General features: G+C 46.3%; 1 protein-coding gene across 6 annotated transcripts in view; it reads right to left on the bottom strand.

Moving 5' to 3' along the window:
- PCSK4 (proprotein convertase subtilisin/kexin type 4) overlaps positions 1-27064 on the bottom strand; it is a 64105-nt gene that overhangs the window by 16910 nt on the left and 20131 nt on the right. For 4 of the 6 annotated variants that reach the window (XM_069962451.1, XM_069962448.1, XM_069962450.1 and 1 more), the window contains exons 3-13: positions 24367-24462; positions 23092-23220; positions 22913-22989; positions 5412-5500; positions 5160-5332; positions 3637-3849; positions 2581-2681; positions 2395-2498; positions 2194-2311; positions 1926-2105; positions 1727-1851 (exon numbers count right to left, since the gene is read on the bottom strand). In XM_069962451.1, the coding sequence (XP_069818552.1) occupies positions 1727-1851; positions 1926-2105; positions 2194-2311; positions 2395-2498; positions 2581-2681; positions 3637-3849; positions 5160-5332; positions 5412-5500; positions 22913-22989; positions 23092-23220; positions 24367-24390 (1333 nt within the window). In that variant the 5' untranslated portion in view covers positions 24391-24462. Of the gene's footprint in view, positions 1-1726; positions 1852-1921; positions 2106-2193; positions 2312-2394; positions 2499-2580; positions 2682-3636; positions 3850-5159; positions 5333-5411; positions 5501-22912; positions 22990-23091; positions 23221-24366; positions 24463-27064 lie in introns of those variants that run through there. The other 2 variants (XM_069962449.1, XM_069962453.1) reach the window with 2 other exon arrangements.

Below are 27064 nucleotides of genomic sequence, written 5' to 3'. Positions count from 1 at the left end.
ATGTGTTTTATAAGTATGACTGTGTTGGTTGGGATGGGAATTCCCCCTTATGTATCTTGGTGGTTCATGTCCTTTATGTCTTTATAACCTTTTTTGCTTCTGTGTGATCTCTTCATTTTAGGGATTAGTTTAATCATAGTTATTTTCCTGTGTTACTTCTATAGTAATATCATTCATAAGTGATTATGAAGGCCCCTTTCACACATCCTTATAATACTGTCTGCAATTACAGATCCGTAATTGTGGACAATATTGTACCCATTGATTTCTATGTTCCCTTTTATACATTACTAATTGCTACAGATCCGTAAAAGAGCAGGGATCAATCCATTACAATCAATAGGTTTGTGCAAATGTGGATGGCTAAGGATGCACATCAATAATCCTGTCCGTGGTTGCAGTTCCACAATTATGGATATGATTACTGATGTGTCAATAGAGCCTTAACCTTATGGGGTTTACAGTTTATTATCCTGACACACAACACTGTAATAAGGGTGGACTAGAACTCACTGTGGAAATTGAGGGTGGCTAGAAGAGAAAAATGGACAATGCTTGTGCTATCATGTGATGATCACCTTAGCTGGGGCAGAAATGGGAAGTTTGAGGTATCTCTTGGTACATGGTCCTGGTTGGGGCAGTTGAATTACAGTTTAATGGCGCTAGGAGGCAAAGGGAACACAAGGGTGCGCCTAAGGATATTAAAGAGGAAGTCCGGGCAAAATAATTTTAAGATATGTTATTGACCAACAAAGTTATGAAAAGTACTAATTGACACTTATTATGGGAAATGCACCTATAGTGTATTTTCCCTGCACTTACTACAGCATGGCGTGTTTTGGTCTCTTTAAAGTTGGTGATGTCACATAAACTGCTAACACCTGCTGCAAGTGTCGGCAGTTCATGTGACATCACCAACTTTAAAGACCAGAATATGCCATGCTGTAGGGAAAATGCACTATAGGTGCTTTTTTCCATAATAGGTGTCTTAAGTAATTTTCATAACTTTTGTTGGGCAATAACATATCTTAAAATTATTTTGCCCAGACTTCCCCTTTAAGTTGTGATGGACAGTGGTTTAAAAGTGAACTGCTGGCAGATGGTAATATGTTGAACATTTGTAATTCTAATTTTGATATGCATATGCAAAGGGATGTTATGGGGGTCAACGCCCCACCTTCCAGAAATCACAGTAGACCGTAAAGAAAGGCTCTCCTCTTCCAGCACATATACATATTAGTCATAGGGTTGTGTTTTTAGATTTTGAAGCTGAATCTGACACTATGTTTATGCTGCCTGAAATTGGGACAGCATAATTTAGTTGCAGATATACTGAACAGAACAATGTATTAATTACATAATTCTGTACCACTGTTCTCCTAATACGCATTAGAGTGGGTTCATGCCGCACCACTCCCTCCACCCTCTGTCTGACTATATACAGTATATATAGACAACTCCCAATTAGTAGCTGGTGGGCAGAGGATGCTGTTGCTCATGAACATTGTGGATTACTCAGCACACGCACATAATGGAAAAGACTAGTGTGCATTGCTCTGAGTCCTGCTCAGTGTTACATCAATATGTTTAGCTTCTGTCACTAGTTAATGATACCCTCAGAAAGATCAGCAATCATTAAAAACATAATCAGTTATATAAAAGAATGTTTAATTTCTTCATAACAAATGTTCAGTATTTACAAAACATAAAGAAATGTAGTACCTACCAGTATTCCTGTAGTCTCCTTTATTCACCAATTCAAGAGTCCAAGTGCCTTGTGGATTCTCATCCCATGTGTGTGTACTCATGAAGGACCAGTTTTTGTAACCTGCGGAACTAGTATCATATGGTCTAGAAAAATGAAGAACATTTTAGACTTCCTTAGTTTATATAATCCAATATCTTTATTTATATGACAACTTTACCTCAATGCCACCAGCACAGAACGTGTCCCCATAGGGCTGGTCAGGTAGATTTCAAGATCACCCCGGCGAGTATAGCTGAGGGAGAGTTGAACTTGAACATGTTCAAGAGACAAAATGTAGTTTGGTCTTCCTGAGCAGCTGCTGATGTTGTGACTTACTACAAGATGGGAAGATACTTTTCTACAACAGCAACAAAAAAAATTCTACAGTACAAGACACTGGGCAAGATTTTAGTCAGATCCACATAAGAAGACACATTTACACTTACTGAGGACTAGTCACAATCTTTACCAAACACATTCTCTGAGGACGTGTAGTTTCCCACTTTAAAGCTAGGTCCACCAATTTTCCAGCATCCAAAAGCCCATAACCAAAATGGTGACTCACTCAAAAAAAAAAAGAAAAGAAAAATAAGTTACAATTATACAATTGTTAAGTGACCTGTTAAGTAAATGGTTCCAATGCTTACCTTCCCTGCCAGCTCCATTAATCACCCAGTCATCAGCTTTTAGGTGAGCAGAACTGGATGCACGCACCACAATGTGTTGCACATCTCTCCATGTGAGAGCAGGACTGTGTTCACAAAGTTCACAAATCAGTCAAAGGATTCCTTTAATGCTGGAATATAAAAACTTCTAATACTTATACTTCTTACTTTGCTTCCAGGGCAAGTGCAATAATTCCAGCAGCTAGAGGAGCAGATGCTGATGTTCCAGTGTGGTGCTCTGTACAACGGTAACGTATATCAGTAGTTATCTGCAATAGATTGACAGCTCTATCTGAAGTCATAGAAATGTCTTGTAAAAGTGTACCTTTAACCCCCGACATTATGTAAACTGGATTACCTACTATATTCTCTTTACATCATTTGTAAACATCCCCTCATTGTGCCATCAGATAATGACCTATTGATTGTGCTGAACAGCTGTATGCAAAATAAATGGACACCATATGGAAACAAATAGTGAAAAAAATAAAATAAAAAACAGGGTACTTCTTACTCAGCGCTGCCCAAGGAAGACATCCAAGAGTTGCCAGATAGAATAAAGATGCAATTTATTCATAAAAAGCACAGAAATTGACACGTTTCGGGAACAAGCAGGTCCCCTTTCTCAAAATAAGGTGAATAGCTGTCTTGGCTAACTAAGGTATAGGACTGAAAGCTCAGCCATGTATATTAATAAAGACAGAGAGGGTGTGAAATGGAAGAGACGTGCATGCTTTGGCTCAGCATCTGTAGCATTTCAGCTTCCAAGGATAAATTAAACTTTGTAACTCTGCCAATGGCCATCAGCAAAGACAAAGACATAATTTTTTTTTATCTTTCTTTAATTTTTTGTATGTGTCTGTGTATGGACCTGAAAGATTCCCTTTAACCTCACTTAAAGGGGAACTTTGACAGGCACCTCTTTTTCAGCAAGGCTGACATGAGCAAGGTATGGAAGCTCCTGGAAGTGCCAGAGACTGAACTGTAACGCACTTACAAAACTGTCCATGGAAATTTTGTGAGTTCCCATACCTCGCTTGCGTCAGGAGAGACAGCCTACCTGTCGTCATTTTCAAAGTATCCTGCTGTGCTGACCAAGTGATAGGTACCTTTTAAGCACAGCCACGTGGCAGCAAGTCCAGAAAGAGCAAAAAAAGAGACATTAAAGGGTTTTTTTACAGCGAAAAATAAGGTTGCATAATGAAATAAATATATAGCCCTCACAATTTGTCTGTTTTTGTTGGGGCCACTGCTGTAGGTGGTAGTGAGTGTTGATGCACAAGCCTCACTATACCATGGGACTTCTCCATCCTCTGTGGTGCTGCCAACTGATAAAGTGAAAATATTGTTGGTGTAACCATCGCAGTTGCAGTTATCATAACGCGAGCCACCATTTCCTGATGCCCAAACAAAAATAGAGCCAAGACCATTACGTCCCTAGAGTGGAAGAAGCACAAAGGAAGAGGCTGAGTGACATCAATACAGGCTATGCAGAAACAAAGGGGGAAATTTATCAAAGAGTGTACAATTTAGACTGGTGCAAACTGCCCAGAGCAACCAATCACAGCTCCTCTTTCATGTTACCAGAACTGAAAGCTCAGCTGGGATTGGTTGCTGTGGGCAGTTTGCACCAGTCTAAATTTTAGACCCTTTTGATAAATCTCCCTCAAAATGTTATAGGAAGAACAAACTTATTACAACTTAAAGAATTTCACATATTACAGAGGTGCTCATGTTTCCATGCCCCAAGCATAAATTTTCTAAGCTGTGTATCGCTTTTTATACATATGATTTGGTAAAACACAGGTAATAGAATATTGGTCAGGTGAAGCTGCTTCAGTAATCATAATGATACAATGATACCTGAGATCATAGACTGTCCTGATCAAACACTAAAAAACTCTCAGGTTGAGATGAAGCTCTTTTTTAACTTAAGGGTGAGGCACTTTAATCCAGATTTATTATTTTATTTTTATTTTTTATAAACTAAGTTAAAAGAATGCTGAAGAACATTTTTATACTAGGAAAGCAAAGCTATTTAGACTGATCAGCAGGACTGTTAAAAATGAGCTATAAACATGAGCACACATTTCTGCTCCACTAGTTCTCTGTCCTATTCTCCTGGCCTCAACACCAATTAGAAACTTGGAGAGAATTCAAACAAGATGTCATCCCAGATAACTAAAGGATGTATATGACCTGGAGGATTTTGCCAAGAGGAGATGAACGTCTTCGCACATGACAACACAAAGCACTAAGGAGCTAATGTCTGGTACTAACGGCACTTTTACACGGGCTGAAAGGTCGGTGATTGTTTGCTGAGCTTTCCCAAGACTTCATCAAATGTGTTGCCAGGGGTATAATCACTGGATCATTTGTATGGCCCTTAAAAATCATTATTGTTGCTCATCACCCTCCGCATTACATATAGCGATGGGTGGCCAATGACAATAATCTAAATGGGCACACAATAGTGTCTGCTCATTCGTCAGGTGATGGCTAACCCATTTTCAGGTTTTTGTATAAAATATTACATAATGAGATCTACCGTCTGTCTGGAGTATATACAGTTATGAGCACAACTGTAAACTGAACTTCCTCGTCAATGTTATTCTTTCAGATATAGAAGAATATGAAGCAGGCACTGTTAACCAGTCAAGAGACCTGTTATTGTTTACGATGGACACTTAAAAAGGCAGACAAAATGTAATGTTAGTGAGGAAAAAGAAAAAATATAAAGGACTCACATTTACAATTCCCTTATAAAAAGCCTCTGTGGCCAGTGGGCCTGGTCCATCCAGAGTTTTGCCATCATCTTCTGGTCCCCAGCTGGCACTGTAGATTTGTATATACTGTGAATTAAAACTTAGTGACCGAGCCTCTATAACATCAGTGATCAATCCATCAAGCATCCGCACCCCTAATAAGAAAAGGATGTGTTTAGAACAACTGGTGTCAGCAAAAAGAACAGTGTCAAGAGCTGGTGGCCCTTACATTACCTCCAATCCTTGCATTGTATGCAATCCCAGCACCACAAATGTCATTATTAACAGCTGCAGCCACCTCCCCAGCACAACGGGTTCCATGACTGGAAGCAGATTAAGACATACACAAATAAATGCAGAACAATGGATACTGCAAACGTCACATGTTCTAGTGATTTATTATTAGTAGGGCAGAAAAATTATCACAGGCACTTCCTGTCTGTATGTCCATTTCAGATACATAAAAGTCATGGTGGGGGGATCCTCTATTGGAGGCCCACCATAAAAGGCAACTCCCACTCTGAAGGGCTTAAAGGAGAGGTCCGGCCAAAAGTATTTTTTTTAATATGTTATTACTTATAGAAAGTTAGACAAATTTCTAATGTACATTAAAGGGGTATTACCCCCAAAATTATTTTTGCATTAATAGGTTGCCCACCCGTAGCTTTCCATCTTTCCAATATAAATTTATTATGGATTCTGCACAGTTTTGCTGTTATCTAGGTGCCCCCACCCCCACAGATTGCATAGAATCATCAGACCTCAGTCCACTCCAACACGCTCCCTGCTCCTGGCCCGCACCCTCTGAGACGGCATCACGTGTCCTCCTTCTCTTCAATGGGCTGGGATAGCACTTCTAACCCAGCCAATCTGAAGTGAAGGAGGACGGCAGTGGCTGCTGTTAGAGAGGGAGACAGTGATCAATGCAGCTGTCACTGTCTCCATCTCTAACAGCAGCCACCCTAGTCACCGGTACCGTGTGCCCTCCCCCCCCCCAGCCCCAGAGCTCACCCCCTGACTGTGACCCCTGACGGCACCCCCGTCACCCTTGTCGCCCGCAGTACCCTGCGACGCTTACCGGTGGCACATGCACCCCCCCCAACCCCCCACCCCCCCCGTGGCAGACTGTCCTCCGTCACCCACGACGGCACCCCCCCCCCCTTCCGTCCGTCACTGGCGATGCTGGCCCGCTTACCGGCGTGACAAACTGCTACACCATCTCAGCTCTGCTATGCCATCACCATCTCAGCTCTGCTACATCATCTCAGCTAGGCTATGCCATCACCATCTCAGCTCTGCTACATCATCTCAGCTGTGCTATGCCATCACCATCTCAGCTCTGCTACAGCATCTCAGCTCTGCTATGCCATCACCATCTCAGCTCTGCTACATCATCTCAGCTCTGCTATGCCATCACCATCTCAGCTCTGCTACACCATCTCAGCTCTGCTATGCCATCACCATCTCAGCTCTGCTGCACCATCTCAGCTCTGCTATGCCATCAACATCTCAGCTCTGCTACGCCACCATCATCATCTCAGTTCTGCTACGCCGCCATCATCATCTCAGCTCTGCTAATTCATCATCAGACATAAGCATTGCATGATGGGAAATGTAGTTTCCTATCTTGATTATGGACCATCTTTTAGAAAAACTTGTAACTCAGGAACGGCAGCAGCTAGAAAGATGGGAGACGGCTCAAAATACTCGAGGAGACTTGGTGAGTAAGAATAGCTAGGTTTGGGGGCATTACATTTTTTTTGCTTTTGGGGGGAATACCCCTTAAATTAAGGGAAATAGCCCTATATGTGCATTTCCCATAATTAACTAGATCAGGGAGACTTCAATTTCTCAGAAATACTGTGACGTCACGAACCAGGGTGTAATTCCAATGGAGTGTCCAGCAGGGGGTGCACTATATATAGAACTCAATGAGTACCATTGACTTCTTTTTTTATTAATTCTCAATTTTATTTATTTTTCAATTTATATAACAGAACATACAGTAACTTGCCGCACCCGCAGGGTGCATTGACATATAATCATACCAACAGAATGTAGTCAGGTGTACAGTAAAAATCAAAAGTAAAACTATAACAAATACCAAGGCAATCCACAGTTCCCAGTGGGTGGCTAAGCATATCGGAAAGGAAGTGAGGGGAAGGGAGGGGGAGTAGAGGGGACCATTCCTCACTGAGTCAGGAGAGATCGAAATTCGGTTGATTCGGTAAACTGATCCCAGTGGAACCATGTCCGGAAAAAGCGAGAGTTGCAGCCATGCAATTGCGCCGTAAGGTCCTCCGTGCGCTTGATATCTTCCACTTTACGGAGCCACATGGAGATACTCGGGGGATCAGGCTGACGCCACAGCACAGGGATACAGGCACGGGCAGCGTTGACCAGGTGACGGAGTACAGAGCAACGGTAGGACTTCAGAGGGATCTCCGACAAGTGCAGGAAGAAGAGTGATGGGGAGAAAGGAAGCTGATAGTCAGTGAAAGTAGAGGAAATGCGCCATACTTCCCTCCAGAAAGGTACCAGCTTAGGACAGCTCCAGAAGGTGTGGAGAAGGGACCCCTCTCCACCACAATTCCTCCAGCAAAGCGGGGAGACCTCGGGGAAGATCCAATGGAGTCGGTTGGGCACCCGATACCAACGAGAGTAGTTTGTATCCAGCCTCTTGCAGACGAGAGGCAATGGAAGAGGAGTGTGAACACATGAAGACACGTTCCGCCTGCGCTGCAGAGAGTGTAACATTAAGGTCCTCTTCCCACGCGGCGATAAAAGGTGGCGGGGGCTGTTTGGGAGGCGAACCCAACATGGCATATAGAAGGGAAAGAGTGTGGCAAAGAGGGCCGGAGCCCAGACAGAGGGATTAAAACTTAGTAGGTGACCGTGCAAAGCAGGAGGGGTTAGGAAGGGAATGAAGGAAGTGGTGGAGTTGTAACGCCCGCCAGAACCCCAGAGGTGAATGGTCCGTGAGATCATTGAGCAAAGACAGAAATAGCCAATACGAGCCAGAGAGGAAAAAGGATGCACGGAAATTGCCAGCACGGGACTATGTACGAAACACTGGGTCTTCTATGCCGGCCAAAAAGGAGGGATTGCCCAAGACTGGAAACAAAGGAGAAGGGTGTGATGCTAGGAAGCCAGAGGAGACATGTTCTTGGCATATCTTCAGGGTCGGGGCAATGGTAGGGTGTTGGGCAAGTCGGCGACAGGCGTCTGGTAGCCACGGAGCCGCCAGCAGCGAGAGGGGAGACAATGCCATTTCTAGGCCTACCCATATTTTCGTGTGAGCGTGACGTTGCCAATCTACTACTCGCGAAAGGTGGGCAGCGACATAGTAGTGATAAAGGTTAGGAAGCCCTAGTCCCCCTCTCAATTTCGGGCAATACAGGACCGCCTTCGCTAGCCGAGGCTGCTTATGAGCCCAGATAAACCTGGTGAGGATCGTTGAAAGTTGCCTAAAGTAGGACAGGGCCACCGCCACCGGGAGGGCCTGGAAGAGGTACAAGAGGCGAGGCAAGACATTCATTTTAAAGATAGAACAGCGCCCAAACCAGGAGAAAGTGCCCCTGTGCCACCTCAGCAAGTCTAGTTCAATACGTTTCAGCATAGGATGGCAGCGGATATCGGATATCGGAGGCAGAAGGCGTCAACTGGACCCCCAGATACGTTAGGGAGGAGTGTGACCATCGAAAAGGGAAGGCGGCCTCCAGCAGGGTGGCTCCTGTGGAAGAAGGGAGAGAGAGATTAAGCGCCTCAGATTTTGCAGGTTTATCTTGTTGTTTGAGAGGGTTTGGTACTATGAAATTTCTGAAAGAAGGTTAGGAAGGGACACAGAGGGACGTGTTAGAAAGAAAAGCAGATCGTCTGCATACGCCGCTACCTTATGCTCCACTCGCCCCACACTCACCACAGAGATATTTACATTGTTCCTAACATGCCTAAGGAAGGGTTCCAATGTCAAGACAAAGATGAGAGGGGACAGGGGACATCCCTGCCGTGTGCTGTTAGAAATAGAAAACGGGGTGGAGGGAAGGCCGTTGACTGAGACCTGGGCTGAGGGATGGAAGTATAGCGAGCCTAACCACGTCAACATATGAGGGCCGAGGCCGATATGTTGGAGTGTGGCAAAGAGGAAGGGCCAACTGACTCGGTCAAAGGCCTTCTCCGCTTCCGTAGATAAGAGCATTGATGGCAGGCCTGAAGACCGGGCATGGTGAATGAGATTGATGGCCCGGGTGGTATTGTCCCGTGCTTCCCTCATGGGCATGAAGCCTACTTGATCCGGATGTATAACGGGCTGAAGGAGGGGCGTCAAACCGTCTGCTAAGATTTTAGAGAAAAACTTTAGATCTAAATTTAGAAGGTAGATGGGACGGTAGTTTTGACAGTAAGAGGGATCCTTACCCTCCTTGGGGATTACCGAAATGTGGGCCTGTAGGGAGTCTGGAGGGAGTGAGGAGCCAGTGGAGACGGCATTGTATGCAGACAGGAAATGTTCCTTCAGAGGCCATATACACTCACCGGCCACTTTATTAGGTACACCATGCTAGTAACGGGTTGGACCCCCTTTTGCCTTCAGAACTGCCTCAATTCTTCGTGGCATAGATTCAACAAGGTGCTGGAAGCATTCCTCAGAGATTTTGGTCCACATTGACATGATGGCATCACACAGTTGCCGCAGATTTGTCGGCTGCACATCCATGATGCGAATCTCCCGTTCCACCACAAAGATGCTCTATTGGATTGAGAACTGGTGACTGTGGAGGCCATTTGAGTACAGTGAACTCATTGTCATGTTCAAGAAACCAGTCTGAGATGATTCTAGCTTTATGACATGGCGCATTATCCTGCTGAAAGTAGCCATCAGATGTTGGGTACATTGTGGTCATAAAGGGATGGACAGCAACAATACTCAGGTAGGCTGTGGCGTTGCAACGATGCTCTATTGGTACCAAGGGGCCCAAAGAGTGCCAAGAAAATATTCCCCACACCATGATACCACCACCAGCCTGAACCGTTGATACAAGGCAGGATGGATCCATGCTTTCATGTTGTTGACACCAAATTCTGACCCTACCATCCGAATGTCGCAGCAGAAATCGAGACTCATCAGACCAGGCAACGTTTTTCCAATCTTCTACTGTCCAATTTCGATGAGCTTGTGCAAATTGTAGCCTTAGTTTCCTGTTCTTAGCTGAAAGGAGTGGCACCCGGTGTGGTCTTCTGCTGCTGTAGCCTATCTGCCTCTAAGTTCGACGTACTGTGCGTTCAGAGATGCTCTTCTGCCTACCTTGGTTGTAACGGTTGGCTATTTGAGTCACTGTTGCCTTTCTATCAGCTCGAACCAGTCTGCCCATTCTCCTCTGACCTCTGGCATCAACAAGGCATTTCCGCCCACAGAACTGCCGCTCACTGGATGTTTTTTCTTTTTCGGACCATTCTCGGTAAACCCTAGAGATGGTTGTGCGTGAAAATCCCAGTAGATCAGCAGTTTCTGAAATACTCAGACCAGCCCTTCTGGCACCAACAACCATGCCACGTTCAAAGGCACTCAAATCACCTTTCTTTCCCATACTGATGCTCGGTTTGAACTGCAGGAGATTGTCTTGACCATGTGATTGGCTGATAAGAAATTAAGTGGTAACGTGCAGTTGGACAGGTTTACCTAATAAAGTTGCCGGTGAGTGTAGAGTCACATAATAAGATCGGAAGGCGTCGGTTATTTGGGAGGTTAGGGAGAGTTTAGAACCGGAGGCTGAAGAGACCTGAGGAATAAAGGATCGAGCTCTTTGCGATCGTAAGGCCCAGGCTAAGGTCTTGCCTGGCTTATTGCCGAATTCAAAATAATGACGGCGGCAGCGTGCTAGAGCAGGCTTGGCATTCGCAAGGGTAAGGGCTCGCAATGTACCCCAGAGGGCTGCCAACTCCTCCCCAGTGGCTACCGCGAGCGTCCTCTTATGTTGCTTGTCCAGAGTCGCAATTTTGGAGACAAGGGAGAGTATCTTAGCAGACCGTTCTTTCTTGAGGCGTGTGGCCAGTTTAACCCTTTAAGGACATGGCCCATTTTCGTTTTTACGTTTTCGGTTTTTCCTCCTTGTGTTTAAAAGGTCATAGCACTTGCATTTTTCCACCTAGAAACCCACATGACCCCTTATTTTTTGCGTCACTAATTGTACTTTGCGCACGCGGCGATAGCAAACATGTTTATTTATTTATTTATTTGTTTACTTTTATTTAAAACCTGGGAAAAGGGGGGTGATTCAGACTTTTATTAGGGGAGGGGGCTTTTTACTATTAACAACACTTTTTTTTTTTTTTTTACACATATACTAGAAGCCCCCCTGGGGGACTTCTAGTATATACACTGTGATCTCTCATTGAGATCTCTGCAGCATAGATATGCTGCAGAGATCCATGAGATCGGCACTCGTTTGCTTTCGGCTGCTGCAGCCGAAAACGAACGAGTGCCGAGCCGAGGACGGCGCCATCTTGGACGCGTCCCCGGCCGGCATCAGTAACGGAGATCGCTCCTCCGGGACAAGGTCCCGGAGGAGCGATCTCCCCCACTAGACACCAGGGAAACGTTGCCTCCGGTAATCGGAGGCAGCTGTCAACTTTGACAGCTGCCTCCGATTAGCTAATTAGCGGGCACGGCGATCAGACCGTGCCCGCTAATAGCAGCGGTCCCGGGCTACTCGCGGCACCCGGGATCGCGGCACTTCAAAGCGGGGCCGCCGCGCGGCCCCGCTTTGAAGTGCAAGTGAGGACATATGACGTACGCATACGTCCTATGTCCTTAAGAGGTTAATGAACGTTTTGCAGATAAAGCATTTATGGGCTTCCCAAACTACCAGGGGAGAGAAATCTGTGGTGACATTGGTTGAAAAGTAGTTGGTCAAGTCCGAACGCACTTCGGCAAGGACCTCAGGTTCTCTAAGTAGAGTGTCGTTGAGGCGCCAACGCCACGTCCGCGGTTGAGGGGGTGTAAACGATAGGGAAAAGGAGATCAGCGCATGATCAGAAAATGAGATGGAGTCAATGGAGCCAGTGGTTACAAGGTCAAGGTGGGTATGCGAGAGAAAAAAGTAGTCAAGACGCAAGTAAAGATTATGCAGATTGGAGAAAAAGGTGTAATCTCTGTCATGTGGGTGGAGGAGCCTCCACACATCCATCAGTTGGTACGAGTGTAGGGTTTGTTTGGTGCGCCGGAGAGAAGAGAAAGAGAGAGAGGAACGGCCCGAGGAAGAGTCTAGGAGGGGGTCAAGGGCCATGTTGAAATTGCCTCCGAGAACAACCACTCCCTCCAGGAAATCGTCAACTTCTCCAAACAGCGCTCCAGGAAGTCCACCTGTCTAGAATTGGGAAGGTATACCGTGCCAAAGGTACACAGAGTACCTGCCATCTTGCCTTTTACAAAGAGGAACCGGCCCTCAGAGTCCGACACCTGATCAACGAGTTCCCACGGGGCAGAGCGGGCAATCAAGATGGACACCCCTTTCGTTTTAGAATCAGACGAGCAGCTATGGAATGCATCAGAGAAGTTACGATCCAACAGATTCTGGATTTGATCTTTCCGGAAATGGGTCTCCTGGATGAACGCCACCGAGGCACGTTTGGCCCATAAGAGGCGCAACAGGGAGGAGCGTTTCTCCGGGATGTTCAAGCCCTGCGCGTTAATAGAGACACATAAAACCAAAGACATGGTCAGTGAGGAACGGCCCGCGGGAGGGAAGGGAAGGAGGGAACGACGAGGGTGGGTGGGGGGATAAAGCTAGAAATAGGAGACTACACAAGGAGAGGGGGAGAGAAAAAGGAGAAGAGGGGAGAGCAAGAAAACTCAAAGATGGGTATCAAAGACCCAGACACTAGGTGTGGCAGGGACACTACGGCCACCGGCCATAAACCTGTGCAAAGAACCAAGCGCTAGTAGCTAGTGTAGCATACTGCAAAAGGGGGCACTGACAAAGGGTGCATGTGCCTCCCTAAAACACTGTGCGGTCAATGTTGGTGAGCAGGTAAACAGCTGGTCAGGTCCAGGTCAGAGAACAGGGTGACCGTGTATCAGTGACGATAGAAGACACGGGGAAGGGACTGCGTAACTGCCGGTCAATAAAAAGGACGGGTACACAGCCACTCTGCGCAGACCTGTTGACCCTGCAAAGGCATGGCGACTACGTCTCCAGGGGAGAGTACCTGTAAGGTATCTGCAATGCTTGATCAATTAGCAGGTAAACATGCACAACATACAGCATAAACTAAAAATAACCAGACCATAGAGGAACAACACGTCCACCCCCCTCCCTCCTAAGAACTCAAACGGACCCCCCCACCCCCCCAAACGGTAATACGAACAGTTCCAGTCACTGAAGAACGGAAGGAGGTCTAGTGCAACCTGTCTCGTCCTGTTCCCGACAGGTACGCAGTGATTCATCTTTGTGCAGGGGGAAGATAGGGGGAAACAGGGAGCGGGGGGGGGGGGAGGGAGTCCAGATGAGGGTAAGGAGAAGGGATGAGAAGGCACCCGGATGGCACAGCAGCTAGAGTGAAAGGCACATTGTGGCAGCTTCGCTCCAGCCTCAGAGTTGTGTAGCCGGAAGAGTAAGACAGTCTCACATGACTCACGGCAAAGTCCCGAGGTGTAGCGGAGGTGTTCAGGCAGACAGGGCTTCACGTGCCTGATCCCTGCGAGTTTCAGCCGGCTGACGGGGCTGGAGAGCGGGGGGTCCCATAGGCGGGGGGGGAGCGGGAACCTCTTCATAGCGGAGACCTAGATCTTAGTGTCTCTGAACGCGGGGAGCGGCCTCCCGGTTGCGGACCCAAGGCGGGAAGCGGGAGAATCGGCAGGGTCCAGTCAGCAATCGCAGATCACCGTGGTCTAGCAGCTGTAGCGCACCAGGTAAATCAGCAGGCGTGCACAGGATGTAGGAGGTGGTTCCTGAGCTGATAATCAGATGGAACGGGTAGCCTCATCTATAGGAGGCCCCAGAGTCCTGGATAATGTCCAGTAGTGGTTTTAGCAGACAACGCATGGCCAGAGTGCGTCTGGATAGGTCGGGCAAGAGAGTGATCTCGGCTCCTTCAAAGGTCATTGGGCCCAGTTCCCAGGCGCGCTTTACGTTGTTCCGACGACCCCGATTTTCTAAATCGTCGACATGCAAAATCAGGTCTCGCAGGACGGCCTCCTGTGCGTCCATGCGGGGGGTCAGTTCATTTACCGCGTGGTCCAGAGCGGCATGTCGGGTCTCCAGTCCCGATACAGCTGCAGCGACTGCTGTCATGGAGGATTTGATGTCCGCCATGTTCCCTGCATGTCTCTCCTCCATACGGGCCAGCTGCGTTGTGAGGTCGTCATGGGTCGGGAGAGCGTGCAGGAGGGACTGGACTTCTGTCAGGAGCAGGGCCAGGGTTAGAGAGGAGCGGGGGACCTGATCAGAGGTGGCCGGGGAGGTCAGGTCAAGTTGACCAGGAGTCTGCAGGATCTCCGGTATTGTCTGGCTCAGGAAAGGCAGGGGCTGTCTTCAGAGCAGTGCTTCTGGTCACAGGCGCGGCGGCTATCTTGCTGCGCTGCTGGGCCGCGGGCGGATTGCGCCTTTCTGAACGGGCAAAGCGGGCCAAAAATGCCTGGGAAGATGCCACAGGTGTCGAGGGCGTCTTCCGAGATCCGGTGGGCATAACGGGACAAGGATAGTGTATGGTATAGTCCCGATAGTGAGGAGCTGTGCCCAGAGCTAAGAGCTAACACGTCCTCACACGGCCATGCTCAAACCACGCCCCGAGTACCATTGACTTCTATATATAGTGCACCCCTGCTGGACACTCTATTGATTCTATGGATGTGTATGTAAAAATGTTATGTACAGTGCGTTTTTGATTGAATACATTTATGGAATACTTTGGGGAGCAAGTGTAATCCAAGTGTGGAGCAAGTAATTCATAAATGTATTCAATCGGTACATTTGGAGGGCACCGAGCAGGGATGGAGAGGGCTGCCTGTGCATCTACCTGCCCCCTCCCTCCCTGCTTGGTGCTGGACACATATACACAGTACTACTCCTCCCATCATGTGCTCACAGTATGAGCAGATGATGGGGGAGTAGTACATGTGCTATCCCCATCACCAGCACCCCCTGCCGCCGGCCGCGCCGCTCCTAACACAGGGGCTTCAGCATGCCCCCTCCGCCGCTCCCCCTCCTCCTCCCAGCTTCAAATGTCAAACTATCCCGCCGCCGACTCGCCGTCCGGCCGCACTGGCCGACTCGCCGTCCGGCCGCACTGAACCACTCACTGCCTGGCCCCCGCTCTCTGTTTAAATGCATGCCGGCCGGGGACACCGGGAAGCATCTGGAAGATGTCGGCGACGCTTGCGCTCCAAGACGGTGGCGCGATGACGTCTTCCGCACGCCGCGCACGCGCAGTACGTCAGCGTCTTCTCCCGCCGTACTACGCATGCGCGGCATGCGAAAGACGTGGCGCGCCGCCGACGTGAACGCGGGCCAGAGATGACGTCGGTGGAGCGCAGATCTTTGAATCACGCCCGTCTGGGCGTGATTACAGCGCCCGGGACCGTTCAGCCCACCTTGACTAGTTCAGCCCACCTTGACTACTTGGGGCTGATTAGCATACACCGCGGGACATCACAAAAGTAAGATTACGGGGTAATAAAGGAGGGGACGGAGGGGACAGGGGGATGTTTGGGAAGCGTGCTGGCTGATGTACCAGCACGTTTCCTTATCAATGGGGGCAATTTCGGCGTGATTGGTTCCCTTTAACACAACAATGTTATATATGGTTTAAGACTGTGTAACAGGGGTGCAGCAAGCCTCTGGTTACCCAAATTAATCGACTGGTAAAAAATCAAAAATAACTTTACTGTTCTCCAGACGTCCTCTTTACGCAGAAAGTACCGCCCATTGTGCTGCATACTTCCTGCCATGGAGGAGCAGACATACCAGGCCACAGGCCTGCCCTACCAGCAGGGTGCAATTTGCTACATCATGTGCACAGAAGGAGGCATTTTCTACATGGAAGTGCACTCAAGGGGGCATTATTTCTATGGGGGCACAGCAAGGGGAATTTTACATTGTGTGGGTGAACTGCAGGGGGCATTTTTCTATGTGGAGGTGCACAGCAGGGGCATTATTACCACATGGAGGGCACAGCAGGGGCATTATTAGTATATAATGAAAGGGATCCCACATACAGGGGGCAAACCAAATACCTACTTACTTTCCAGCACATGACCAAAACCAAACAGTGGAATTACTGATGTTTGTGACCCTATAGAAGGAAAAAAGGGACACACGTTGCTGGAAAAGTGCAGAGCCTAAGATGTTTGTCTGGCAGGTTCATGAAACATGAATTGTAGCTGGAAGAAATCGTCCTGGTGGTCCGGGACAGATGGAGAAGAAACAGGAAAGTGACGCCTCAGATCAAAGAATACGTCACTAAATGACTTTTTTGTATTTTGTAGAACATTATTTGGTAATGGTGCCCTGAGAAAAAAAAAATTCTCAAGGGGTGCACTGAGGTAAAAAAAAAGGTTGGGAAGCACAGCTTCTAAAACTTAAAGGGGTACTCCAGCAAAATACTTTTTCTTTCAAATCAACTGGTTTAAGAAAGTTATACAGATTTGTAATTTGCTTCTATTTAAAGAGGATGTACCATAAGGTACATCCTCTTTAATCTGACCCAGGGATAGAACGGCGCTGTCGCGGGGAAGCCGGTGCCGCAATCTATTTTTTGAAGTGCGGCCCGGTTCCCGTGTACGGCGCCGCTCAATCCACGGGTCCCGGGCCAGAGCTGAAGCACAGGAGGTGGGCTGGCCCGCCCCCAGTGGGAGGGAATTCCCTCCCCTCTATGACGTGGCTTCATTACAATCAATGGAGCTGCCTTATACAGGGGCGGGAGGTTCCTTCCACTGGGGGCGGGCTGGCCCGCCTCCTGTGCTTCAGTTCCGCCCGGGACCCGTGAATAGAACGGTGCCGTACATGGGAAATGGGACGCGCTTAAAAAAATGGACCGCGGCACCGGCTTCCTTGTGTTAGCGCTGTTCTATCCCTGGGTCAGATTAAAGAGGATGTACCTGATGGTACAATCTCTTTAAAAATTTCTAGTCTCCCAGTATTTATCAGCTGCTGTATGTCCTGTAGGAAGTGGTGTATTCTTTCCAGTTCGACATAGTGCTCTTTGCTGACATCTCTGTCTGTGTCAGGAACTTCCAGAGCAGCAGCAAATCCCCATAGAAAACCTTACCTGCTCTGGAGAGTTCCTGTCTTGGACAGGGCTGGCGGCAGAGAGCACTGTGTCAGACTAAATATAAAATACCACTTTCTGCAGGACATACAGCAGCTGGTAAGCATGGGAAAAAAGATTTTTAAATAGAAGTAAATTACAAATCTATATAACTTCCTGAAGCCAGTTGATTTGAAAGAAAAATACTTTTGCCGGAGTACCCCTTTAATGGCCAATCCTCTGCACCTCCTCTATCAGTTATTAAAAGTGCCACAGCTCCATCAAACAGATAATACATAGGGTGCCAGGACTCAGATATCCAATGATCTAATATTAATTAATAGACTATCTGGAAAATAGGCCTCTTAATGTATTGTATTTTGGAATATTGCTTATCACCTGTAGCATGGATTAGCCCAAGACTTTGGTGGAGGCTCCACTTAGCTAGAAATTGTCAAGCTCTGCTTCCTAGGCTACTGTCTTCAGTGCACAAGCCAGCACTATATTGGCCTATGGTACTGGGTCCCATACTGCAGTGATTTTCAACCAGTGTGCCGCGACACATGGTCGGGTGTGCCGCGGGGAAAGTTCCCCAAACTATGGTGCCCCTGCAGATCGCCCCGCTGCTGCTGTCCACCTCATCTACTGTCCGCCTGTAGCGCCCGGACGTGCTCCTCCTATCCAATCAGGGGAGACCGGGAGCGTGGAGCGCACCACGCTCCCGGTCTCCGCTGATTGGATGAGCACGTCCGGGCCCTACGGGAGGCCAGTAGGTGAGGCGGACAGCAGCGGCGACCATCTCGGAGGAGGTGAGGAGGAAGGGGGGGAGAGAAACCTGGGGATGGGGGAGAGGAACAGGAGAAAACAATGGGGGAGAGAAAGCTGGGGATGGGGGGAGAGAAACATGGGGATGGGGGAGAAACAGGGGAGAGAAGCAGGGGGGAGAGAAACATGGGGATGGGGGAGAGAAACAGCGGAGAGAAGCAGGGGGTAGAGAAGTATGGTGGAGAGAAGCATGGGGGAGAGAAGCACAGGAGAGAGAAGCATGGGGGAGAGAAGCACAGGAGAGAAGCAGGGGGGAGAAGTATGGTGGAGAGAAGCACAGGAGAGAAGTAGGGGGGAGAAGTATGGTGGAGAGAAGCATCATAGTGGTAACCCCCAAGGTCTTTCTTTTACGGCCATCGATGGTCTAAAACCATCTCCAAGAGGGGGAGACATGGATAGAGCCCTTCCTCAGAAAGAGGCCAGATGGATCTATTCCCTACAGACAGTCTCCCCTCGAGGGTTAAATGAAATGATTAACTTTGCCTGCTTTATTTGATACAACTGTATATATATCACAACATATATGGGGTAGTATACCAGTCTGGGTAGGTAGAGAGGAACGGTCTTAGAGGACCGTACTTTAGATAGTAGACTGGTCTTTTTTTCCCCTTAAGTAGGGGGCTATAGGGCATTTAGGGGTAGGATCCAGAGTGGGACTGCCCTTTTTAGGGCGGCCTCCCCACCTAGGCTTAGGGAACCCGAATTTAGGGATTAATAGGGATATATAGGTCCAACTGTTGTCGTGTCCCATTGTTCCCGATCATGATATATTCCCAGTCCCTTAAATATGTGATATAAGTCTGGCGTATGACCTATAGACCTCTTCCCTATCATGAAAGCCGTGTTCATGTATTCCCTGCATACCTATTTCACCCCGGTCCATTTAGTTACGGCACCCCAATTTTTGATGCCCCTTTCCCCCCCCCCCTTCTCCCATGCAAATAGCTAATAGGCACCTTCTGTATATACACTCTTATTTTGACATATCCAACTTGATATAACCATGTCTTACTACATTTGAGCCACGTTTAATTCATTTAGTTTAATACTAGTCCTTAAGCCTCTTAGATTGTTAGCATTTGGGTGTCTTACAATTAGCCCTTTGCTTTGTGCATCGCTAGCCTCGGAAGCGCACATTTAAGTCGGTCCGATACGGCTCTGTTTATTTACGGAGCTTCAGACACTCCTCTTGGGGCGTTACGGGGGAGTGTCATTGAACCGGCGCGCTCCAGTGGAGCTGGTGACGTCAGACGCGCCCCCGGGCCGCGCCGCCGACATTAAAGGGCAGCGTTGCTGGCGCTCTGGTCATTCTGCCACTGCAGGATGATGAGAGCGGTTCTGGTCTCCGGATAGAGGTCTGCTTGTGAGTACGTACTTAGTGCCATATATATGCAGTATTTATGTGTGAGGAGCTAGTCATGATCCTTACGGGATTTTGAATATTATTTTCCCTAGGTAGGCGATGTATTGACTGTTAATACTCACCTGTTTACATTGACCATACGGATAGAGTGAGTAATCTTGTCCCACTCCTTTAATTATTATGGGACTGGGACCTCTGGGACTAACTCTAATGTTTTACACGTGCCCCTCCTTTGGCCACTGTCTTTTGGGACATCTAGTCCGTTGGTCTTCCTTAAAGGGTAACAGTGAGTAATTACCTGCCACAGGCAGTCCTCTTATCTACACATTGTTCACCATATTAATAAATTAACCAATGTTGGTGGTGTGTATGTTTTGCTGTACTATGTCCTGTTACCTCATTTGCCCCTGATGACGTCACATTGTATCAGTGACAGAAACGCGTAGGGTGAGGTGTACGGCATTTGGGCACTTGTGTGGTTGGTTCACTGACAGATATTTGGCTTTTTAGCCTAGTTGGTGACTCTTCTGCGACACAAGTGTGTTTTTTGGATTAAAAGAGTGACTGAATCTTTTCCACTCATACGGTCTGTTGGACCTCTGAACTACTATTGGCATACATAACCTAATTCAGAGGCTAGCTACGTTATGACCTAGTGGATCTTTAGTCACTCTAGGAGATCTTTTTTGATTACACTAGTCCCGGATGGGACCTATTTAATTGTGGATCTTATTTTATCTTGATCTTAATAAAAGTTATATTTTAAGCTATACCTTCATATTTCATATTTCTGTACTTCTAGCGAAGGTTCCCTATACTACTGATTGGTGGGTGTACCCTATCTACACCACTGTTATATTATCATGCTTGGACAGCCTAAGCTTTGGCTGTCCAGACATGATATTCTTAATGAAACGTCAAAGAAAATGTATTAAATAGCCATTGATGCCATTATCTTTTCTTTATTTCCTCTTCCATCAGACTCCTCTATAACAGTGTTTCTCAACTCCAGTCCTCAAGACCCACCAACAGGTCATGTTTTGCGGATTTCCCATACAATGAACAGCTGTGGCAGTTACTGGTGCACTGACCATAATTATATCCCCTGTGATATCCTCAAAACATGATCTGTTGGTTGGTCTTGAGGACTGGAGTTGAGAAACACTGCTCAATAACTTATTCTTGTAATTTACACAGACATCTATGTAGACATCTATGTCTAGATCTATAGACACCTCCTCCAGATAACACCACATTGTCTTAAAGAGACAAGGTTTATGTTTCCTTAAATGAGGGCAGAATAAACTATTGATAGAAATGCTGTCCTGATCTCATCAGTGTATTAATTACAGCATTCTGTTCAGCTGTTCTCCTAATATGCAGGAGAATAGGATTCTTTCCACACCCCTACCCCCTGCCCTCCAGCTTCTGATTGACAGGTGACTGCCTATACATAGAGTGGATAGATAACTACCAATCAGCAACTGGGGGGCAGAGTTTTCTGTATCTCATGAACATCCAGGACTACTGGGCTCATTCTTCTAATGGAGAGGACTACTTATTGACCATGTTATTCAGGTGGTTGTCTCCATATCAGCTGCACAGAAGAATGTAAGTGATACATCATTCTGTTCAGCTTCTCTGTCACAAGTTGATGCTACCCTGGGACGGGACAACATAAATCTGCTGACAGAGTCTCTTTAAAGAAAAAAATGCTAGAATGACATCATAGAACATACCCCATAAATGTTCATTAACCCTTAGACGACCCAGGGCGTATAGTTACGCCATGGAAGTCTGTCCCCAGACGACCTAGGGCGTAACTGTACGCCCTGGGTGTTTCTCACGCTATGAAGCGTGCTCCGGAGCGGAGCGCGCTTCACAGCAGGTGGGGGCCGGCTGCAATCAGCAGCCGGGACCTCACCGGTAATGACACGCTGCAGCGATCGCGCTGCCGCGTGTCATTAACTCCTTAAACGCCGCGATCGCGGCGCGACCACAGCGTTTAAGTGTAAGTGACAGGGGGAGTCCCCTGACACTTACCGATAGGGACCCCCGCAGTGTGACTGCGGGGGTCCCGATCGGTAAAACGGGCCGCCGGAGGTCTCTCACCTGCCTCCGTGCGGTCCGATCGGCGATCTGCTACACTGAGCCTGCACAGGCAGGCTCAATGAGCAGAGCGCCGATAACACTGATCAATGCTATGCCTATGGCATAGCATTCATCAGTGTAAAAATCCAAGTAGTGGATGTAAAAGTCCCCCAAAGGGACTTCAAATGTGTAAAAAAAAAAAAGTTAAAAACACACACACACACAACCCCAAAACCCCTCCCCCAATAAAAGTTGAAATCACCCCCCTTTCCCATTATATAAATAAAACATATAAAAATAAATAAATAGATAAACATATAATATACCGTAGCGTGCGTAATTGTCCGATCTATTAAAATATAACAAGCGTCATTGCGAACGGTAAACGGCGTACACGAAAAGAGGGAAAAAAGTGCGCGGATTACCGATTTTATGTTACATTATATATATAAAAAAATTAATAAAAAGTGATCAAAACGTCCGATCTTCACAAATATGGTATTAATAAAAACTAGAGATCATGGCGGAAAAAATGACACCCCATACAGCCCCGTAGGTGAAAAAATAAAACTGTTATAAGCGTCACAATAGTCCCATTTTATTTATAATTAATTGCCAAAAAAAAGGATTTCATTTAAAAAAAATATATAACATTAGAGAATCTGCGTAAACCTGCATATGGTTGTGTTCGGAATGACCTATAGAGTAATGGTATCATGTCGCTTTTACCATATAGTATATTACGTAGACACAGGAACCCCCCAAACGTTACCATATTGCATTCTTTTTTGCGATTTCACCAATTTATATCTTCATAAATAATATATTTGGAATTCCATCATACATGTTATGGTAAAATGAATGACGCCATTACAAAGTACAACTATTCCTGTAAAAAACAAGCACTTACATGGCCTGTAGATAAAAAACTGAAAGTGCTGGAGCTCTTAGAAGGGGGGAGGGGAAAACGGAAACACTAAGATCAAAATTTGCGCGGTCCACTGGGTCATTTTGGGCCTGGTCCTCAAAGGGTTAAACATATGTTGTTTTGGTCTGTTTAATACGAGTGAAATACAAATGCATTTGTTCTACAGCTGAAATTTCTGGCCTGGCCACGAATCTTACTACTAAGATTTGTCACTATATTGCAAAATGTGTTTGTATTCTGCTCATAAGGAACTGGCCTTGGCTATATGCATATACAAGCACTAACCGGTTTTCATCAGATGGATTATACCGAGGCTGGGGATCTGAGTCATCATTATTAAAGTCATAGCTTGCCAAAGGATCCTAAAGAAAAAAAAAAGTGTAATTTCTCAGTGCAGTCGCAGTGGACTAATATACTTTTAAAGGGAATGTTCAGTCTCAGAAGTGTTTCTTAATAAATCTTACATAATTCTCTTCGAGGTCAGGATGATCTTTTTCAATTCCATCATCCAGGATGGTTACGACTACTCCATGTCCGGTGAAGCCATGACCCCATGCTGACAGTACATTCAAGTCTTGGCTAATATTGTGGTTCTGGAAGGCAGTCCCAAGAATGTGTTACAGTAGTTTCTAGCATTTCTATGTACAGCTTTTTCAGTGCTGGAGGCACACATGCAAATTCTAACAAGAGTCTCCATTCTTGAGACTGAGTGGGGGTATGACCACCGGGGCCCCCAGAATCTTGAAAGCAGGACCCCAGTCTCCTAGAATGTGAATCCCGTTGTACATGTGGATAGGATATTACTTTGTCGATTGGAATGCCCATTTAATAGCAATAAATCAAATGCAAAAAATAGTTTTGCTAAAAATACTTGTAGATAATAGACTACAGTATGTCACACAATGTCAGTCCGCTGCTTCTAAGGCCAACAGGATATTGTCATGCAGTAAAACAGGCATGGACTCTCAGGACAGGGGATATAATATTAGTGTCTATATTAGGACATAGTCAGGAGTCAAAGTCAAGAATCATTTTTACACAGGTCTGACACCTGACTCTGATACGTGGGTATTGACAACTGACTTCTGATAACAGACAACTGACTTTTGATAACTGATCTCTGATACCCAACTAATGATAAGTGCTACCCGATTACTGCTGCAACCTCATCTGTAGCATGCTGTTTGGTTTTTGGTCCCTAGAGCTGGAGAGGGTACAAAGGCAGGCAACTAAACTAATAGGGGAATAGAGCATCTTAGTTATGAGGAGAGATTAAAAGAATTATATTTGTTGTGAAAGGAGACATTTAAGAGGAGATATGATCAACTTATATAAAATGTCCCATAAAAGAAATACAGTACAAAAATGTTTCGGGTAAAACTTCTTTAAAAGACAAGAGGGCACTGCCTCAGCCTGGAGAAAAAAAGGTTTAATCTTCGGAGACAACAAGCCTTCTTTAACATAAAAACAGTGAATCTGTGGAACAGTCTTCAAAGCTTCAAAACCGGCCAAGACAAGTTCTTAGACCAAAATAACATAAATGCATATTTATAGAACCTACCTGTCATCCCTCCCCCCTTCCCTCCATGGTTGAACCTGATGGACATGTGTCTTTGTTATACTGTAGTAACTATATAATGTAGACATGACAAAATTGCTGATGTAAGCTCAGTGATCTTTGTGCTCAATTAGAAAACTTTAAAAATATCAACTTATCAAATCTGAAGGAATTAACTTACCATATACCACTGCTTTCGGAACATGGGATCTGTGGGCACCACACTGATCTGTCTTTTCGTCCTCTTCTTTACAGTCTGCTGCTCAAACCAGTGCACCTGGTGGTTGCAGGGAAAAAAAAAAATCACATTGCGGGGAAATGTGCAGGTCATGATCAGAACATAAGCACCAGCGAAGTAGAAATAAAATAACAGCTTGTCATGTACAGATGTAAATAAGAAGGCAGACACAGGGCCAGATCAGGTGGCCTATTATATATGTGGTATTAGTGTGTTCATACAGACCCACAGTATAAAGATAAAGGGGGAGATTTATCAAACTGGTGTAAATTAGAAGGGGCTTTGGGATATTTTTAAAAACATTTTTGAGGCAGGCTCTATGACAAGAATGCCGACTGGACTACATATAGGAAAGCAGTATACCTTCGGCAGTCCAGGAAAGCGAAATCACACTGTGGGGATCCTGATCGGTAAGTGACAGGAGATGCACCTGGCACTTAAACTTAAACGCTGCAATCGCTGCATTTAAGGGGTTAATGACAGGTTGCATTGCGGTCGCTGTAGCCTGTCATTAATGATGAGGGCCTGGCTGCTGATAGCAGCTGGTCTTCACTCGCTATGAAGCGAGCTCAGCTACTGAGCACCCTTCATAGCGTTGTAAAACTATTGCCATGAGAGTACAGCATGGATCATCTGGCGACAGTCGCTCATGTCATACGGCAAGGGTTGTCCAGTGGTTAATGTGACTGCTAAGTGGTAAATATGTATATGAGGCGGTTTGGAGCATTGGGGGGTGGTCCTGCAGTTCTTAGCACACTGCTCTGCCACCAATTCCTGCAGTACACCTCCTTATGAATATTCATAATGGCCGTCTGCAGTGATGGCACTCTCTGCCACCACTCACTGCAGAGTGCCATCATGAATGGAGGTGTGCTGCAGGAGTCGGTTGATCGGTGAACTAAGGGCTACAGAGCTATGTTTGATGCAGGCTTTCTACAATTTTCACCAGATAGGACTAACTATAGTGGACACTCTTTGATATTTGATGCAGGCTGTATGTTTTACAAGACTCTCTAGGGCTGCATCCAACTTCTCCAGCCACCAGGAGTCAAATGCCAAGTATTTGAGTGAACGTTTGGCAAGTTCGTTCACCACCACTAGCAAACCACATAAAGCAACTAGCCCTCTCATGTATGTCTGGAACCATGTACCATGTTACTGTATCAGAATAGTTTTTTCTTTCATCATTACCTCAAAATGACAAGGGCAGCAAAATATTTTTAGGAGACTACACTCTCAAAGGGCCAAAAGCCCAAAGCACACCTGAGTGGGTTCCCACTAGTACAATATAACTTTTATTGGCTTATAGTAAAATGAAATATCTATTTTTGTGGTGAAATTAAAATCACACTCAGCTGCTGCCCTGTAACATACATTGATCAGACCACAGTGGGTGCTAGTAAGTGGTAGCTGCAGACTACTAACTAGCTGATAGAGTTACTGGCTATCTATTTGAAGGACAGGTACTGAGTGATATTTAAAAACATAACCGCATTTCCTCTTAACCGCTTTCACCCACAAATAGGCGTCATCAGGAGGAAGGCATATGGCAGTGCGGCACCCCACAAGACTCATTAATTGACTTACTTGGCCTGCCAGTACAGACAGTTGTTGAATGACGTAAAATGTCAACAAAGCTTACCATAGGCTGGTCCCATTGATCGTCAGCATCGTGACCATCCTTGTCACGGCATCAGTGTGCGCCACTGACCCCTGTTAAGGGAATTACTTCCGGTTCACCGTCGCATCTCCTAGTGGTCACGTGACCCGTACCTGTCATCTGACTCACTTTCAAGCGCGATACCTCTGTTTACTGTCAGCTGTAGACACTGTGTGGTATGCCACAATGGGTGTTGTTAGCCTGTACACCCCTCGCAAAAGTCTGTACTCAAATAAAAGTAGTAATGAAGTTATGCCTAAGTTTTGCCACTAGAGGTCGCTAGTATGTATCTTTGCACTTGTGTATATTGCACAGCTGTAGTGAACAAGGGGTTATTGTTTATTTGTAATCTGTGCACCAATGAGAGCTGTTCTTCTCTACCTATCTCTAATCTCCTTTTACTTTGCACTCACTTCTCCACCACTCACGGGAGTCATTACACACCCTGTAGGAAGTTGTCACACTGGGGGAGAAGGTGTACACCCACACTTAGGGAGTTCTCCTCTGGTTCTTGTGGAAACAACACACATGTAGTCTAGTCTAGAGCGAGGTAGTGGAGGGATCTAAATGGAAGACACAGAGACTCTTTCTTTTCAAGCAACACTTGAAACTTCTAACTATGCAGTGATAAACCACTCAAGAGAGGACAAGTCAGGGATCATCCCAACCCACGCCGAGAACATCTCTAAAGGTGCAGGTAAGTATCCTAAAGCTAAAGGAACTGATCCGAATAAAGCAAAGTTGGTACAAGATTACGTACTCTATCTCGCAGCGCAGATGTAACCAGGTAATTTTGTCCACCTTGCTTAACTCAGGTAACAAGGTGTGGGGCTTGTGTCACCTTGTTAGGACGGGTCACCCGACATTCTTCTACTCTCAAGAACTCTCAAGTATTCTACTTATTCTTCTTCTAAAGTTCTGGCAGAGCACAGTAATAAATTGGGTTGGGACTTTCAAGACAAACTCCTCTCCACTACTCTG

This window comes from Dendropsophus ebraccatus, chromosome 3, assembly GCF_027789765.1.
Source record: "Dendropsophus ebraccatus isolate aDenEbr1 chromosome 3, aDenEbr1.pat, whole genome shotgun sequence".
Lineage (NCBI taxonomy): Eukaryota > Metazoa > Chordata > Amphibia > Anura > Hylidae > Dendropsophus > Dendropsophus ebraccatus.
Note: the sequence above shows the minus strand (reverse complement) of the source record. Positions and strands in the feature narration are given on the sequence as shown.